The sequence below is a fragment of the Podarcis filfolensis genome (genome assembly GCF_964270895.1).
Source record: "Podarcis filfolensis genome assembly, chromosome: 10".
NCBI classification, from domain to species: Eukaryota; Metazoa; Chordata; class Lepidosauria; order Squamata; family Lacertidae; genus Podarcis; species Podarcis filfolensis.
Window position 1 is genome coordinate 22,278,387 of NC_139612.1, and position 16,760 is coordinate 22,295,146.

General features: G+C 43.6%; 1 protein-coding gene and 1 long non-coding RNA gene across 4 annotated transcripts in view; one reads left to right on the forward strand and one right to left on the reverse strand.

Annotated features, from left to right (window-relative positions):
- Positions 1 to 4,037: 4,037 nt before the first annotated feature.
- Positions 4,038 to 16,760, reverse strand: part of CAV1 (caveolin 1) — a 28,254-nt gene continuing 15,531 nt past the window's right edge. For all 3 annotated transcript variants that reach the window (XM_083574744.1, XM_083574745.1, XM_083574746.1), the window contains exon 3: positions 4,038 to 8,219. In XM_083574744.1, coding sequence (XP_083430870.1) covers positions 7,878 to 8,219 — 342 coding nt within the window. In that variant the 3' untranslated portion in view covers positions 4,038 to 7,877. The remainder of the gene's footprint in view (positions 8,220 to 16,760) is intronic.
- LOC310744037 lies at positions 7,239 to 15,999 on the forward strand. Its single transcript, XR_014539369.1, has 3 exons — positions 7,239 to 8,330; positions 9,555 to 15,394; positions 15,757 to 15,999. It is a non-coding gene; the product is annotated as an uncharacterized lncRNA (long non-coding RNA).

Consider the following 16,760-nt stretch of genomic DNA (forward strand, 5'->3'; position numbering starts at 1 on the left):
TTTTGTTGTTGTTTACTCGTTTAGTTGTGTCCGACTCTTCGTGACCCCATGGACCAGAGCAGGCCAGGCACTGTCTTCCACTGCCTCCCGCAGTTTAGTCAAACTCAGGGTGGTAGCTTCGAGAACACTATCCAACCATCTTGTCCTCTGTCGTCCCCTTCTCCTTGTGCCCTCCATCTTTCCCAACATCAGGGTCTTTTCCAGGGAGTCTTCTCTTCTCATGAGGTGGCCAAAGTATTGGAGCCTCAGCTTCACGATCTGTCCTTCCAGTGAGCACTCGGGGCTGATTTCTTTAAGAATGGATAGATTGGATCTTCTTGCAGTCCATGGGACTCTCAAGAGTCTCCTCCAGCACCATAATTCAAAAGCATCAATTCTTTGGCGATCAGCCTTCTTTATGGTCCAGCTCTCTCCTCCATACATCACTATTGTGTGATTACACAACTGTAATCACAATTGTCTGGAGAAGGGGAGCGGAGCTCTGCTCTCACCAGCTCATCCTCAGCCCCATAGCAGCCAATTCCTTGGGACCGAGGTCCTTACAGCCCCCCCAATAAAATATTTAAGCACCCCCCCCCGTTGATGGGCATTACCATTCAAATAGTGCACATGTGCTGTGTCATGTGATTGATTATGTGGGGTGGGGCATACCTGGCCCCTCAATATTTTATTCAATCTGCCCCCTTGTCCCCACCCTGTCACCCATGTATTGAAAGAAGTTCTGAAGATGGGAAGTCAAGAGCCATTAATTCCAATGACTTGTTTTCAATAAACTGTTGTTGAATTGTGCTCATAACCTGTGTGTGTTACTATTGCTATAAAACGTCTAGATTCAGTGATATCTTATTATTACCCCACTCATGCACACATAGTGTGTGTTCATGTGTGTTCATGTGTCTTTCTAAGTATCTGTCTATCTATCTATATCTATCTATCATCTATCATCGATCGATCTATTGTTAAACGATAGCACTTCTTTTTCTCTAGGATATCTGTCATAATTGGCTTCTAAAAATACTGAATGTGCTATATTCTGCACCTTTATCTACCTTTCTGTCACCACTAGCGAAGAGTGTGGTAATTATAAAAAATTATATCCTCTTACACTTCCTCTTTCATAAAGGAATCTATTTACCTCACTTGCAAAGTCAATTAATAAAACCCCTTAGATAAGATTCCGCTTCACTTGAACAGATACAATTGAAGAATATATCACTGAAAGGTAAAAGAGGGAATACTGTGTTATAATTACAATTAAATAAGAAGATGTATCCTCCATAATATGATGGAAAAAGATAACTCTCTTTAATGAAACAACCTACGTGCCAGAAATAAGTTTGGTCCTGATCCAACTAAAGTCAACAGAAAAAAATCTGTGAGACTTCCATTAGTTGCCACTAATATGTGTGCTCACATATAAATCCATTGACTTCAATGGGATTTCCTCCCGAGTAAAGTGTCTATAGGAATCTAACTATGATCAGAGCATTTAGGTATAAGATGGTCTGCTCCCTTTGCTGAAGGGGTGAAGTTAGGGTTAGTACTTCCCCTCTTGATATGGCTTCTGTGCAAAAATCCAGTCACTGACATTTTCTTCAGTATGAAGATTCACTAATAAGAAAAACAAATAACAGCTGTCACAAAGCCTTGCAGCATGGAGTTCCCCTGCTCAGAGTAAGGTCAGCCACGCCCTGTTCCAGGATACACCATTCAGCCTCTCTAATTTCTATCTCCCCTCCCAAAAGACACTCAACATTCTGCAGTAACTGGGCGTGCCCAGTCCTCATTGTGCTGTTTGGGGGGTGGTTGTTGTTGTTTTGGCCCACTTGGGGCTGTTCCCCAAATATTTTTTATACGTCTGCAAATGTTGGGGTTCCCTGAGCATACTGATACCACCACCCCATCTTGTATGTTGGTAGTATCATTTCAGATACATAAAGATTGGCACTCAACCCTCATCATCACTAACAGAGGGAATAATTCCAGTGATGCGTTTCAGGCTGTCATCACACAACAATGAAGGAATAATATTTTTTAAAAGGCAGGTGGAGTGGACATCAGTGGTTTCCCCACTCCTGAGCAAAATTTGCATTCGTGACTTTAATGGAGCCAAGGTAAATGCTACATCAACATTTATTACATTGCACCAGAGCAGGATTGCTAACTTGGCCCCATGGCTGTTATTAATTAATCAAATAATTAATATAAATTTATTATTTATACCCCACCCATCTGGCTGGGTTTCCCCAGCCACTCTGGGTGGCTCCCAACAGAATATTAAAACCATGATAAAACATCAAACGTTAAAAACTTCTCTAAACAGGGCTGCCTTCAGCTGTCTTCTAAAAGTCAGATAGTCGTTTATTTCCTTGACATCTGATGGGAGGGTGTTCCACAGGGCGGGTGCCACTACCAGGAAGGCCCTCTACATGGTTCCCTGTAACCTCACTTCTCACAGGGAGGGAACTGCCAGAAGGCCCTTGGAGCTGGACCTCAGTGTCAGGGCTGAACGATGGAAGTGGAGATGCACCTTCAGGTATACAGGACCGAGGCCGTTTAGTGCTTTAAAGGTCAGCACCGACACTTTGAATTGTGCTTGGAAACGTACTGGGAACCAGTGTAGGTCTTTCAAGACCGGTGTTATGTGGTCTCGGCGGCCGCTCCCAGTCACCAATCTAGCTGCCACATTCTGGGTTAGTTGTAGTTTCTGGGTCACCTTCAAAGGTAGCCCCATGCAGAGTGCATTGCAGTAGTGGGGAAACATTGTGGAAGGAAAAATACAAGTATAGGAAGGATTCTGCACTCTCTTCTTCCCATGCTGCATCTTAAATTCCACCCCCACACATGCTTTGGGGGAAATGACTCACCTTGTATCCCATGGGATGTGCTATTTTAACATCTGGTCTCTGCTTTCAGTGAACAGGTTTATCTTCTGTCCTCCCCTACACCAAGTTAATTGATCTTCATCTGGCTGATTGCACACTGACCCAAGGGCAGTCATTGTAGAGGTAGCATAAACATTTTTGAGAAGGAAGGAGAAGGCAAAAGACAATGGGACAAGGAAACTGTAGACATAGATCATAGAATTGTAGAGTTGGAAGAGACCCCAAAGTCTAGTCCAACCATCTGCAATGCAGGAATCTTAACTAAAGCATCCATGACAGATGGCCATCTAAGCTCTGCTTAAAAACTTCCAGTGAAGGAGAATGGTAGATAGAAAACAGATAGAATGAGTAAAAATCAAAATTATACCTAAGGTTTTTCCCCCATGGGGAATTGATGTTTACTCCAATTCAGCTTTAAATTGTGGGGTTTTGTGGGCAAAATCCCCCCCAAACGCTCATACATGGAGAGTTAAAGTGCAGACCTCTGCTTGGAAAGTGAGGGGCGAAAGGTGAGTGTGGATAAGCCCTAAATTCTGCTCGTTTTCAATGAAGTTTACTCCCTAGTTGGTGCGTTCAAGAGTAACGTTCTAGACACAGCAGCGTTAAGCTAGCTTAGTCAAAGAATCTGCTGGATGTTTGTCACATCATTCAGGTGTCTGCTCAAAGCGATGTCTTTTAACTTTGCATTCACCACCATGAAAGATAAAGGACAAATATTTGAGCAGCAAACAAAATGTTTGAGCGATTGACGGATTGCCAAGAGAGATTTAGGGTGGGAACAGGGCGAACTCACACAGCTGCTCTTATGTACCCAATAAAACAGTCTGGCAGTAACAGAGTAGACTCCCAAAAATGTTGGTGTTTTGCACATGGTGAAGAGGTGCTTCTAAAGCTTCTGAAATAGTCAGTGGTACAGAGCTCTTTGCTGCCATTTGCCTTGAATGAATGTAGAATAAGCTCCCCTAAGAGAAATGGGACAGGAATTGTATGGGGAGGGCAAAACATGGCTGCGGAGGTTTTAAACCACTAGTTGTCAATGCTAGGGCAAAGCTTGATAGCACCACTGTATGGAGTTTTCAATGGATTGGCTTTTTTATGGTAAACTTTTGTTTGCAAGCAGATATTTTGAGAAAATAAGTATTCAGGCAAAAGTTTCTATTAAAACGGCTTTTATTGTGCAGATTGTAGCCTTGGCTGTAGAACATGCAGAATTAAAAAAAAAAAGTGTCAGTTATTATACTTTGTAAGCATACAATAGCTATGTAAATATCTTGGATCAGCAATGTATTTGCATTTGGGAACTTTTTCTGGGTACAGAGTTTATGCAATCAATTTCAAAGTGATTTTCCTTAGGTAAAGACAAAATAAGATCTTGTTTTCATTATCACCAAAGGTGTGTCTCAATACTGCAAAAATATATATCTAATAGTACACTCTCGCTTATGTACATAGTAAAAATGTAAAACTATAGCCAGACCAGTGTTTGTTTTAAATGCAAGAAGAGAGAAACAGCTACTAGGCTTGCAATTTATGTGCCAAAAATAAGGGATCCTTCAAAACTTCTTCCTAATTTTTATAGACCTGTTAAAACAACTCTGCAGAAGTTATTTAGTATTACTGGAAATTCATTGGCATTTTCTCATTGGCTTCGGCAGTGACTTGCATCCTGAGTAAAAGTTGACTATATTTTCTCTGCCGCTGCCAACTTAACAAGGTTTTGTGGCAAACAAGCACAGCCTTGGCCTTCATGAGCAAAATGTATATAAATATGTAGAAGTTTTAGCATCCTTGCAACCAGATACAAGGTGGCTTGGGCATCACAGGACAGTCCTCTACATGTAGTAGTTGCACTGAGTTCAGTGGGGTTACTCCTGAGTAAGCAGGTACAGGATTGGAGCCCTAGTATCGAACCACCAACAGTACAATCCTGACCATGTCTACTCAGAAGTTAAGTCCTATTGTATTCAATGGGGCTTCCTTCCAGGAAAACAAGAGTTGAGATTGCAGCCTCAGTCTTTTCCAGGTGATGAACAAAATATGGTTACCCCCATAAAATGGCACTGCACCTGTTGGAGGAACAGCACCTTTCCTAGTGCACTACTCACTGATTTTATGTTAAAAGGACAAAGCGAATTCCACTATTTAAATAACAGTGGGAACGTGCTCGATGTTGTGTAAAAATGAAAACTAAATGTAAGGCTTTTAAAAAAGCTATTAAAATAGTGTTTCCTGTCAGAAAACTTGAACGTCCCCTTACTGCAATAAACTCACTTGTCTGAGAAAGAACTGCATTTCCCCAGCAACAGAATATTCCTGGTTGAGTGTTGGGGAAATGTGATTTCCTTCAAGCAGGAATCATTGCCATTTGGAAAGATGCACAGATCTGTCCATTGTGTGATAAAATGGACACCACAAAGGCCACATTGGCTGAGCAGCGATAGTTGACATGGTGCCTTCATGACATAGGAGCCAACTCCTAGGAGATGTAGGGTCTTCAGCCCCCCTTCAAAGTTGATGGGGAGTGCCATTCAAATAATGTGTGGGCACCGTCTCATGTGATTGATTATGCAGGGTGGGGCTTACCTGTGCCCCCCAATATTTTATTCAAGTTGGCCCCCCTGCTTCATGGTGTTGCTGGGCTCCAACTCCCAGCACCCCTGGCCATTGGCCATACTGGCCAGGGCTGATGGGAGATGGAATCCGACAACATCTGAAGAGCACTGGGTTGACTATCTGTGCACTGGAGTCCAGTCTTCATGGCACCTGGAAGATCAGTGAAATCAGCTGCATAGCCTGGGCTGCCCTGACTTCAGCTGCCATGGCAATATGTATGTAGACACTCTGTGAAAATGATGGAGAAACCACTTTCAGAAAAGAAAGCTGAGAGTGGTCTCCAGTAAGCCCTAGCGACAAAAGTTGCCTGTATATTGCAAGCTGGGCAGTGCTGGTCAACTACAGGTGCAGCTCTGCACAGGAGCAAAGCAACCTGATTCAAATGACACACTGGGCTGGGGGACAAATGAAGGCAGGGACTGGTGTCTGCAGCAAGAGTTGGCCTTAGCAGGGCTGGCCAGGATGCGAGATTCAGACTCCACTTTCAGCAGTGGAATGTCTTGGTCCCAACGAACTTAATGGGGCCCACTTCTAAGTAACATGTTTAGGATTGTACTGTTTTTTAAAAAAACGTTGAAGCATTCATATTGCGCCAAGAACTATGCAAGGCTAATAATGCTTGGCTGCCATCTGGAAGTTGCTACAGACTTTATGCAAGGTTGCAAACAAGCCGTTCACTGGGAATGACCCCCAGCAAAAGGAAGCTCAGGCTTTAGAATTCCTCAGTTTGGATACGTAAGGAAGTTTATCCCAGTTAACTCCACCTCACAGCTATTTTTTTAAAAAAGCAGCAGCAACAAGCAGATTTATTGCAAGGCTGAATAAGATACCTTCTCACCACAGTTAACATTTACGGCGAGGGCAAAATCTCCAAGCTGGTCATAGCACAACATCATGTTGCAGAGGCTTTATTTCTGTACACACACACCCCCCCCCCCGGTCACTGACAATTTCACACAAATTACCTCCATGAAGACTTCCTGATTGATGTGTACAACTCAGCTTAGGGGGGGGGAGCACAATGTAGTACATAATGCTAAAGCCACTCTTGCGGTGGATTAGTGTGAAGTAAGCAAAGCGTGAATGGACCAGCAACATGCTGACCTTGGCTGAAGAGGGGATTTTAAAGAGAGCCCCTTGTACAAACAAACCAAACCAAAACACCCTTCCAAACCCAGTTCGTAGTTGTCATGACTGCAGGAGCTGGACACACCTCGTCCCTCCGCTGTACTGTCGGCGTATCCCCTTGGAACCTTTTCTTGCATGTGTTGCTGAAAAGAGTACTTTGGCATGCAGTTAATAGTAGCTTGGGCGATAAATTATCCTCCGGTACAGGCAGCACTGCAGGGCGTTTGCTGGTTTTACATGGGGATCCTGGTTCCAGAAAACAAATCCACAATGCATTTCTGGCTTGGATTCTGACCTTGGCTATTGACATCGGCCGGAACCACACCTTGATGATGAAGCATGTCTGGTGCATTCCTGCGAAGCTGCACATTTGATCCCGGGCAGATCTAGTGTGTCACATGCAAAAGCCACCAATATGGAGTTCCTGGCACTGGGTTCCATATTCAAAGGCACTAAGGTGGCTCCTTGTGTATTCCTTTTAGTAACATGCGATAAAGATCTGCAATGAATCTTTCAGGAGGAACCACAAAAACAAATCAAAGGCGAAGCAACAGCTGTAGCATCTTGTGGGCAGGGACAGCTGCCTGGGTTGAAGGCGCTATCCTAAAGGCATTTGTTTTCTCTCTGTGTGTCTCTCTCTTCACCATATATATATATTAGTTATTTACTTAGATCTATCTGTGTGTAGCAGTTAGATGTGGCCCACTACAGTAAAGCGCTACTGTCGACAGACAATACATCTGAAAAAAGAACATTCTTTTAAAATCTGACAGTTTGTCACGTCCATTATGCTGCAATAGCTTTTAGATCCTTTTTATTTTTTTTCTCGCTCACAGTAAAATCAAGGGCAGCGTTATAGCGCTGGAAAGCAATGTTTCGGTTCTTTATTTTATAGCGTTGTGAACTGAACTTGCAACAAATGAACAGAAAGGGTAAGCAGAACATGAGTCAGTTCGTCAAAGGGTCAGCAAAACAATAGGCAGCTAGGAATGGGAGAGCAGCAATTTTTATATTTGGCCTTTAAAAAAAAATGCAGATCCCTCCTGAAAAAAGAAGGGAAGATATAATTCCAGGAGAGATTAAGTAGGGGGGAAATTTGGGCAAGTGATTCTTTGCTGCACTCAGGTTGGTTGCTTCATTAGATGACATGTGCCAGTTGCTTTGTTCATTGTTGATGTAGCCTTGGGACTGGCACAAAAAAAATGGAGGGGAGGGGAGAAGACCCTCCCTTCAGGCTCCTCGAAACGTCAGTTATGCTTCTTTCCGTACTGTTGCTCTGATAGAGCTGAACACTTTGCCAATGGCCTCGTAGAGCGGGTCGCAGAAGGTGTGGATGCAGATAGAATAGACTCGGCCGATGCACTGGATCTCAATCAAGTAGCTCCTGATGCAGGGCACCACTGCCCAGATGTGGAGGAATGACAGAATGGCAAAGTAGATGCCCCAGATGAGAGCCATGGGGATGCCAAAGAGGGCAGACAGTAAGCGATAAAACCAGTATTTTGTCACAGTGAAGGTGGTGAAGCTTGCCTTCCAGACCCCGTCGAAACTATGGGTTCCCTCAGGTTCGGCAATCACGTCTTCGAAGTCAATCTGCAGACAAAAGGTGACATAAGTTCAGGAGGGAAATCAAAAAGCGACAACCAAGCCTGCACCATCAAATCTGACAAATAAACTCAACAAGGCACTTCTTTCACTTTGAAGGTAGCAGTGATGCAACTTGATATCCAGAGTAACCTATATCAACACAGCGCTCATGTTTTAAAAGAGGCACAGGAGATGAAGTTGAGATGCTGGCACTAGGAAAAAAATTGGGAGGACCGTGGTAGCCTTTACGATGGCTTACCATCTTGTCTTGCCTATATGCAAGCAGAGGTGTGTGTGTGGGGGAATGCAGTAGGTTAGTTTGCTTTTTCAGCTGCTGCGCTTTGAGTCACAAATCAGCCATAATCTGAGCAATTTCTGACATTTGTACCAAACACTAGGGCAAATGAAGCGCTGCCCCCTATCAAGCTCAGACTTTCTTCCTCCAAGTCCATCTGCTTTCTTACTTGCATCCAGTCCAGAGGGTGGCTCTGTCTGCTTCCTCTACCTTAATTTGTTTTGCCCCAAGCAAGTATGGGGATGGGGACAAAGTTATAATTAGTTTGGTCCACCTGTTATTGGCTCTGGCTCCATCTACGGTTGGCCATCCTGCTTTCCATGATACGATACAATAATCTTTATTGTCATTGTCCCATACAGAGCAACGGAATTGAAAAAATCTACATCAGACATTCAAAACCAACAAGCTTGCTATCCCAGCTGTCCCAGCCTGGTTAACCCCCTAAAAACTCTGATACCCTATAATTAAATACAATATACTCCCACAGAGACTACCACCAATCCACCAATGGATATCAACCACCACTGCATCTTGGCTAGGCTGTCTATTTTGGCTTAAAGTGTGCATTTATTGCTGTTTTATGACCAGCATTTTTATTGTATTGCAGGGGTATGGAATCTTTTCTTTCAGGCCCTGGGCTGCTTCCCAGGGGGCACATGCCAGTGAAGGGTGGAGCCACAAGCAAAAGGTAGTCTCAGCAATGGATGTGACCGCTTCGCGTCAAAACCAGAGGGGCCTATGCACACATCTCTCCCATCTGCCATCCAGGAAAATAAAAGGCATCACCACCACCCCAGGACACAGGCCAGCCAGGCCAGGCACAGGCAAACTCGGCCCTCCAGTTATTTTGGGACTACAACTCCCATCATCCCTGACCACTGGTCCTGTTAGCTAGGGAGGATGGGAGTTGTAGTCCCAAAACATCTGGAGGGCCGAGTTTGCTTATGCCTGAGCCAGGCCAAAGCACTCAAGGAGGCCACAGAAGAGAGGCAGTGAGGGGCATGGCCCAAAGAAAGGAGATGCAGCCTAAGGAGAATCCCAAGGCTCAGAATAAGTAGCCTAGAAGACCACATCTGGACCCTGGACCTGAGATCCCTCACCCCTGCTGTATTGGATTCAATACAAACAGCTTGTGGCATGCCATAAGTGTTCAAAGTATATGTGCATTTGATAGTTCCAGTGGTTTTTTTCTTAAAAAAATGTTTAGGAGTACTCTCATTTTCCTACTCATATTGAAAAACTGCCTCTCGATGAGGCTAAACTTATATTTACAAAATGTTTAGGGGTATGCGTCCCCCCCAGAAAAAAAGCACTGGATAGTTCATTTCATTTATTGTAGTACTAGGCTGTGTGTACACTATGCTGTTAAAGTGCATTAGAGGCACATTCTTTCCCTCAAAGAATTGGGGCACTGTAGTATGTTAAGAGTTGCTGGGAACTGTAACTCTGTGAGCGGTAAACTACAGTTCCCAGAATTCTTTGAGGGAAACTGTGTGCTTTGCATGTCCTTTAAAGGTGTAGTGTTTACCTAGCCCAGTGTATTCTGTCATGAAATAGCTTTTGTTCTGGTCCTTTCAAACTTCAGGGTCCAGCTTACTTGCAAGTTATATGTAGTTTGGCCATTAGGAAGAACTACCCTTCCTTTCTATTTGAGGGGTTCTTGAGTCCTTTTTTCTAAGCAACAAAAGAAAGAAAGGTATCCAAAGGAGTACATATTTCAGAAATGCCAAAATATCCACAGAGTCTGTCATAACATTTCTTTCTGCGAGAAAATTCACAGAAACATCTTGAAACAAAATAGCTCATCCACATATCGCACGAACGCATCTTTTGATATAATCCACAGCACAGGATATTTATTGCCGCCAAAATAACCAAATAGGGGAAGTACGTCAAGAAAAAGAAAACACAGAGGCTCAGATCCACTGAACTGTGCATGGATTCAGAGAACACACGCAGGCTTTTCTGCCTCCTTTCCATTGAGGCTCCAACACACACACGCCAAAAAAATAAATAAAATAATTAATGACCTGCTGCTATGCAGGAATCTTTCACCCAACATGGGACTTGAACCCACAAACCTGAGATTAAGAGTCTTATGCTCTACCATCTGAGCTAAAGGCATTTTCACAGCAGCTGAGGTTAGAAAGCAGGGCTTTCAGACCTTAGAGTTCCAGAAAGGTTCTGCTGGGGATCTTCCTATTTCCCCAAAACAGCCCCGGAAGGAGCTGAATAGCAATTCTGTGGCAAATACAGCTTACATGTCCTAGACAATTATTTACCTCCCTTATCGCTTACCTTTCAACAAACATGGCAATCTAGAATAAACCTTGATATCGCACCTGTTATTTTGAAACAGCATTCTATCGCTTACAGAACGGTAATTAATTCTTCTGAGCATTACAGACTTCAAGACATTTGATGAATAGGCTTTGTGGGAATGCAACCTGATTTCTCCCCAATAAGCAGATTCAACAATAAAGACTCAAAAGTCTGCATAAATTTAGTTGATGTCCACAGTGGCTAGTCTTGAAGGTGTGAACCATACACGCTACTACATGTAGCAGCGACAAATCTAGTAGACAAATTCATCACTATCTTAGGCCACTTCTGAAATATTGTGTGTGTTGCATGTGCATGAGAGTGTGTGAATGTGTGTGAAGGCAGAGTTAGTGCCAGTGGCAAGCTGTAAAAAAAACAAAAAATCAGTTTGTACACTGCACAACAAATGTGTGCAATAAATTTAGTCACTGTGATGATATATTCTAGGGGTTGAGGACCTATGAAAGGGTATTGTAGGCTAAGACTCATTCTAGGTTCATGTGTTGACCTCAGTAAAAATGTTGATTATTATTACTAGGCACTGGGATGAGGTCCTGCAAAAAGCCTCCTCTAATGTCAACTGAAGGCTCTTGGGGATGCTTTCAAAGCATTTTGTGCTATCATAATGACATCTTAACTCATCTAGAGGGACAAAGCTGATGCAGTTAGTTAAGTCCCCCCTCTCACCCCAGTACTGTACATCATGATATCATTCCATGATGGCCGTGCTGAAGAAAGCTTGATGGACCTGTCATCAAATCCTTAATGCATATGGTAGGTCACTGGTTTTGGCGTCATTTTAGATAAGTGGTGTCAAACTGCAGGCTATGATCTAGTTCAGTTCTCTACCATCCAAAGCAGAACAGAGCATTTCAATCAAAACAGCTGGATGGGGCAAAGACATGAGAGTAGTAAAAAGAAGCTTTAGTGTATTGTGTTCCCAGGCACAGTAATATTAAATACTTAGTTCCTTTATATACCTTGTTGTCCATGTAGACACACACACACACACACCATTTTTAAGATTATGTCTGTTAATTGCCTTTTGGGCATATATGTGGAAGGCAATTCATAAAATAATAATAATAATAATAATAATAATAATAATAATAATAATAATAAAAACATGTCTGAGTCCTATTACTTATCTAGGTCTTCAACCACCACTCCAGAGAAAAGTGGTGCTTCAGGTTAAGAACAGTTTCAGGTTAAGTACCAACCTCCGGAATGAATTAAGTACTTAACCCGAGGTACCACTGTACTACCAAGCTTGCTATGCAAGTTTACTCCTACTGCAATCCCCCTTTCTAAGTAAGTAGAGGAGGCTTAGCCTTGCTGGAAGTGGGATGGAGAAAAGATAAATAGCCTCCCTGGGTTCTGGGTGGGTGGAGGAAATTAATCCTTCTTAAAGCTCCAATCCTATATACCCACCTACCTGGGATTAAGCCCCTCTGCTCCGAATGGGCCTTACTCCTGAGTAGACGTGTACAGGAGTGCACTGTTAAATGTTTGCAGAAAGTTATCTTCCACCATGCCATCATGATTAATCTTACTTTCAGAGGAAGCAGTGCTGATTAAAATTATATTAGGAATCCCTGTTTCCCATAGGTCTCCGATCAGTGAATTAATTCATACCGTTTGTAGGTGGCTGCCTTCATCTCTAAATTTACATCAGAGATGGGGAACATGCGACTCTCCAGAGGTAGATGGACTCTAACTCCCATCAGCCCCAGAAAGCGTGGCAAATGGTCAAGGATGACGGGAGTTGTAGTCCAGGAAAAATCCAGTGCTAAAGGTTTCCCCACCCATGGCTGCCATTAAAATCACCACCATTCTCTGAATGACTCTGTGTGTGTTTTAAATACTTCATTGTTAAATAGGACCATCAGAGGATGCTGCTGTTTCTGGAAATAATAAAAATCTGTCATGTTCAAGGGCAAATAATGCATCCTCACATGCTTAATGACCCAAACTGTACAGCTGAAAACAGATAAGATTATTACAATAGGGAAAGATTTTATCACACTCGTGTTCCCATAGAGCTCAGTTTCCTTTTTGAAACAATTCACTTGGAGCAAATATGCATTGCTCATAAAATGACCACAGCTATGAGTCATGGAAGTCTTGTTGCAGGGAACAGGCAGGCAGGGGAGACAGATCAAAATTGGAATGCCACCAGAGAATGGATTCACTTTCCTTAAAAGGGGAGAAGTGGGTTGGGGGCCTTTTTCTTAGGCTCTGTGATTATATTATAATTACAAAGCCATTAAGGATCATTTGGAGAACCTTGTAAATTAAGCCTGAACTGAAAGGAAACAAAGAGCCTTACCACGAGGTGCCAAAAGCTACAGAGATTGTGGAGCAAGTACTGGAACGAGCCTGGGTTTTTTTTCTGAACAGAGATTTCCCCTTTCCTTTGGAACACACACACAACCAGCAGACATCCGGATGTTCAACTTATCAAAGGAACACTGCAGTTGGAGAACCACAACAGGTCAACACCCACATATCTACGAAAGGTATCAAGTGCAGGAGAAGAATGTGGGATTGATTTTGGACCGAAGCATCTGCAGTGGGAAAAGCAGCCAGAGATCCAGTGGATCTGTGTTGTCTCGCAACCACACAATCGAGGTACAGTGGTACCTTGGGTTAAGTACTTAATTCGTTCCAGAGGTCTGTACTTAACCTGAAACTGTTCCTAACCTGAAGCACCACTTTAGCTAATGGGGCCTCCTGCTGCTGCCGCACCGCCAGAGCAGGATTTCTGTTCTCATCCTGAAGCAAAGTTCTTAACCTGAAGCACTATTTCTGGGTTAGTGGAGTCTGTAACCTGAAGTGTATATAACCTGAAGCGTATGTAACCCGAGGTACCACTGTATTTTGGCAAGGCGAATGCTAGCTTCAGCTGATGGGAGTTGTAATCAATCAATCGTTTCATTTGTATGCCGCCTTTCCAAAGTTAAAGCCACGCTCGAGGCGGCTTACAACATAAAAAAATTACATCCCGGCCAACGTCAAAGTAGTCAGAATAACAAATAAACAAAATATCAAGAAGCACACAACCGTATCGAACAAAACCCTCCAAAGGTCTCCCCAATCCAGGATTCTTGTCCAACAGCCTCAGCTTTTCTAGCTAGAGTTGTTCAGGGCCCCAACCCCTCAGACCAGGTGGGAAAAGGTCTGCAAGGCAGGGAGCAGGTCTTCCAGGACTCACAGCCAAGATGGAGGGCATTTGTTTGGCAAGGCTGATTTGCCTACACCTTAGGATAAATGCAGAGTATGCAGCTTCATCAGGTTTTTTTATTATTATTAAAAGAATAGTTAAGTGCAGCCTTTGCTTTTTATTTGGGCTGCAGTACAGTTTAACTCTTCCCTCCCCAGATTCAATACCGATGAAAATGGTGCTAATGGATGCACTGGGGTCAATTTTCGTTGGGATCACAGTTGAGGAGGGAAGGGTTAAATCTACCTTTCCCTGCATCCTGGAGTCTCATGCTTAATATTAAATGTGGGGTTTGGAACCTGATGAAGCTGCACACTGCACATTTAAAGTAGCGTGTAGTTAGCTGAATATATAATCCCACATGCTGGTTTCCCCCAACATAGGTGGAGCCATGTGGCTGGGGTTGATGGGAGATGTAGTCGAAAATCTCTGGAGTGAACTAGGCTGGGGAAGACTGACCTACTCTATTCAGAGTGCTAGACATCAAAGAGCACTTTCCCTTATGGTCATTTGCAAATATAGATCTTCTTTCACTTAAAGAAGGGGGTGCAATATCTGACTTAAAAGACTGTGCAGCCTAATTGCATTTTGTCATAGGCTGCCTACACACCACACATTTAAAGCTCTCCAAATAACCTGTAGTTTGTTAAGGATGAGGGAAATTGTAGATCTATAGTTCCCAGGATTCTTTGGGGTGTGCATGTGCTTGAAATGCACGCTGCATAAAGGGACATTTATAACTTCAGCTCCGTTGCTGTCCTTTATAAATCCTTGCGTATGAATTTGACAGGCGCAGACCAACCAAAGAATGCAGCACTTTCACCTTTAGCTGTGATGGAATCTTTCCTCCTTCCTATTTTGAGAAGCTGAACTTATCAGCCAGCACTTTGCTGAAAACTAAGCAAGCGCGCTAGATATAAACAAAGCTTTGGGCCATATTTATCCTTCGTGTAATTCATCTGAAACTCATGAACCCTACATCCTACGAGATATTAGTCTCTCAAGTGAGGTCTAGAGTTTAAAGCCATTAACAGAAATGTCCTGGAAGGTAGAGGGGACTGCAGCCCATTGAAGGACCTGAGAACTTTGAGGTTAGCAAGTTTATCTCTGTTTCAGTGGCATCGGACCAAAATGCAGTCATGTGTTCTTGTTTTAGCCATGCACAAATAAAGTCCAGATGCAGAATTCTCTTGTGTATTGTTTCTGTACCCATTTTCATTCACAGAACATCCATAAACTAGAAAGGCACATGCTCAAGTCAATGTAACATGGTATGTATGGCAAAATCCTTGGAGAGGTGCTTGCATTTGGGATCACACCTGCTATCCTGACTTAAAGGTAAAGGGACCCCTGACCATTAGGTCCAGTCGTGGTCGACTCTGGGGTTGCGACGCTCATCTCGCTTCATTGGCCGAGGGAGCTGACGTACAGCTTCCGGGTCATGTGGCCAGCATGACTAAGCCGCTTCTGGCGAACCAGAGCAGCGCACGGAAACGCCGTTTACCTTCCCGACGGAGCGGTACCTATTTATCTACTTGCACTTTGACATGCTTTCGAACTGCTAGGTTGGCAGGACCTGGGACTGAGCAACGGGAGCTCACCCTGTTGCAGGGATTCGAACCGCTGAGCTTCTGATCGGCAAGTCCTAGGCTCTGTGGTTTAATCCACAGCGCCACCTGCGTCCCTATCCTGACTTACAGGTGTGCAAACAGACTCTACTTACTATGTGAGTGGTGACCTTGCTTTTTGATTGGTCCCAGATCACACATGAAGAGCTCATAAAACTTTCCTTTAGGCATGTTCCCTTCCATGCATGGATAGAATGTGTGAAAAGGGAGCAGATTGCATCCACTGCCTCAATGGATACACATAGACCCCCATTGTCTCTTTCCATTATGCGGGAAAATTCCTCCTCTCCCATTCTATGCTCAATCAGTGCATGGAAAAGAGGGCCAAGGTCCTTTGAAAACATTTATTTATTTATCTACAGCAAGTCCACAACTTACACACATTGAACTTGTGCGTGTTCAGCTTTACACACTTGGCAAATATTTTTAAAAAATTAAAAAGGGGGCAGAAGGGAAGACTGCTAATCCCACCTGCCACTGCACCCAGTATGTTTTGGCTATACAGTGGTACCTCAGGTTACATATGCTTCAGGTTACATACGCTTCAGGTTACAGACTCCGCTAACCCAGAAATAGTACCTTGGGTTAAGAACTTTGCTTCAGGATGAGAACAGGAATCAGGCAGCGGTGGTGCAGCGGCAGCAGGAGGCCCCATTAGCTAAAGTGGTGCTTCAGGTTAAGAACAGAACTCCAGAACGAATTAAGTTCTTAACCCGAGGTACCACTGTACTCTATTTTGGCTTTAGGCGTGGTCCCCGGAACATAACCCCTGTGTAGGTTGAAGGCCTGATGCATTTATTTAGTTATTTATTGCTTTTATAGCCCACCTTTCTTCTCCAAGGAGTTCAAGGTGGTGTACATGGTTCTCCCTCTCCTCATTTAATCCACACAAGAACCCTGCGAGCTACGCTAGGCTGAGAGGCAATGCCTGGCCGAAGGTCACCCAGTGAGCTTCATGGCTGAGTGGGGATTTGAACACAGGTCTCCCAGGTCCTAGTCCAACTCTCTAACCACTACACCACACTGGCTCTACATGCAAGTGAGGAGCAGGGGGAAGGAAACTAGTGCATGACTAT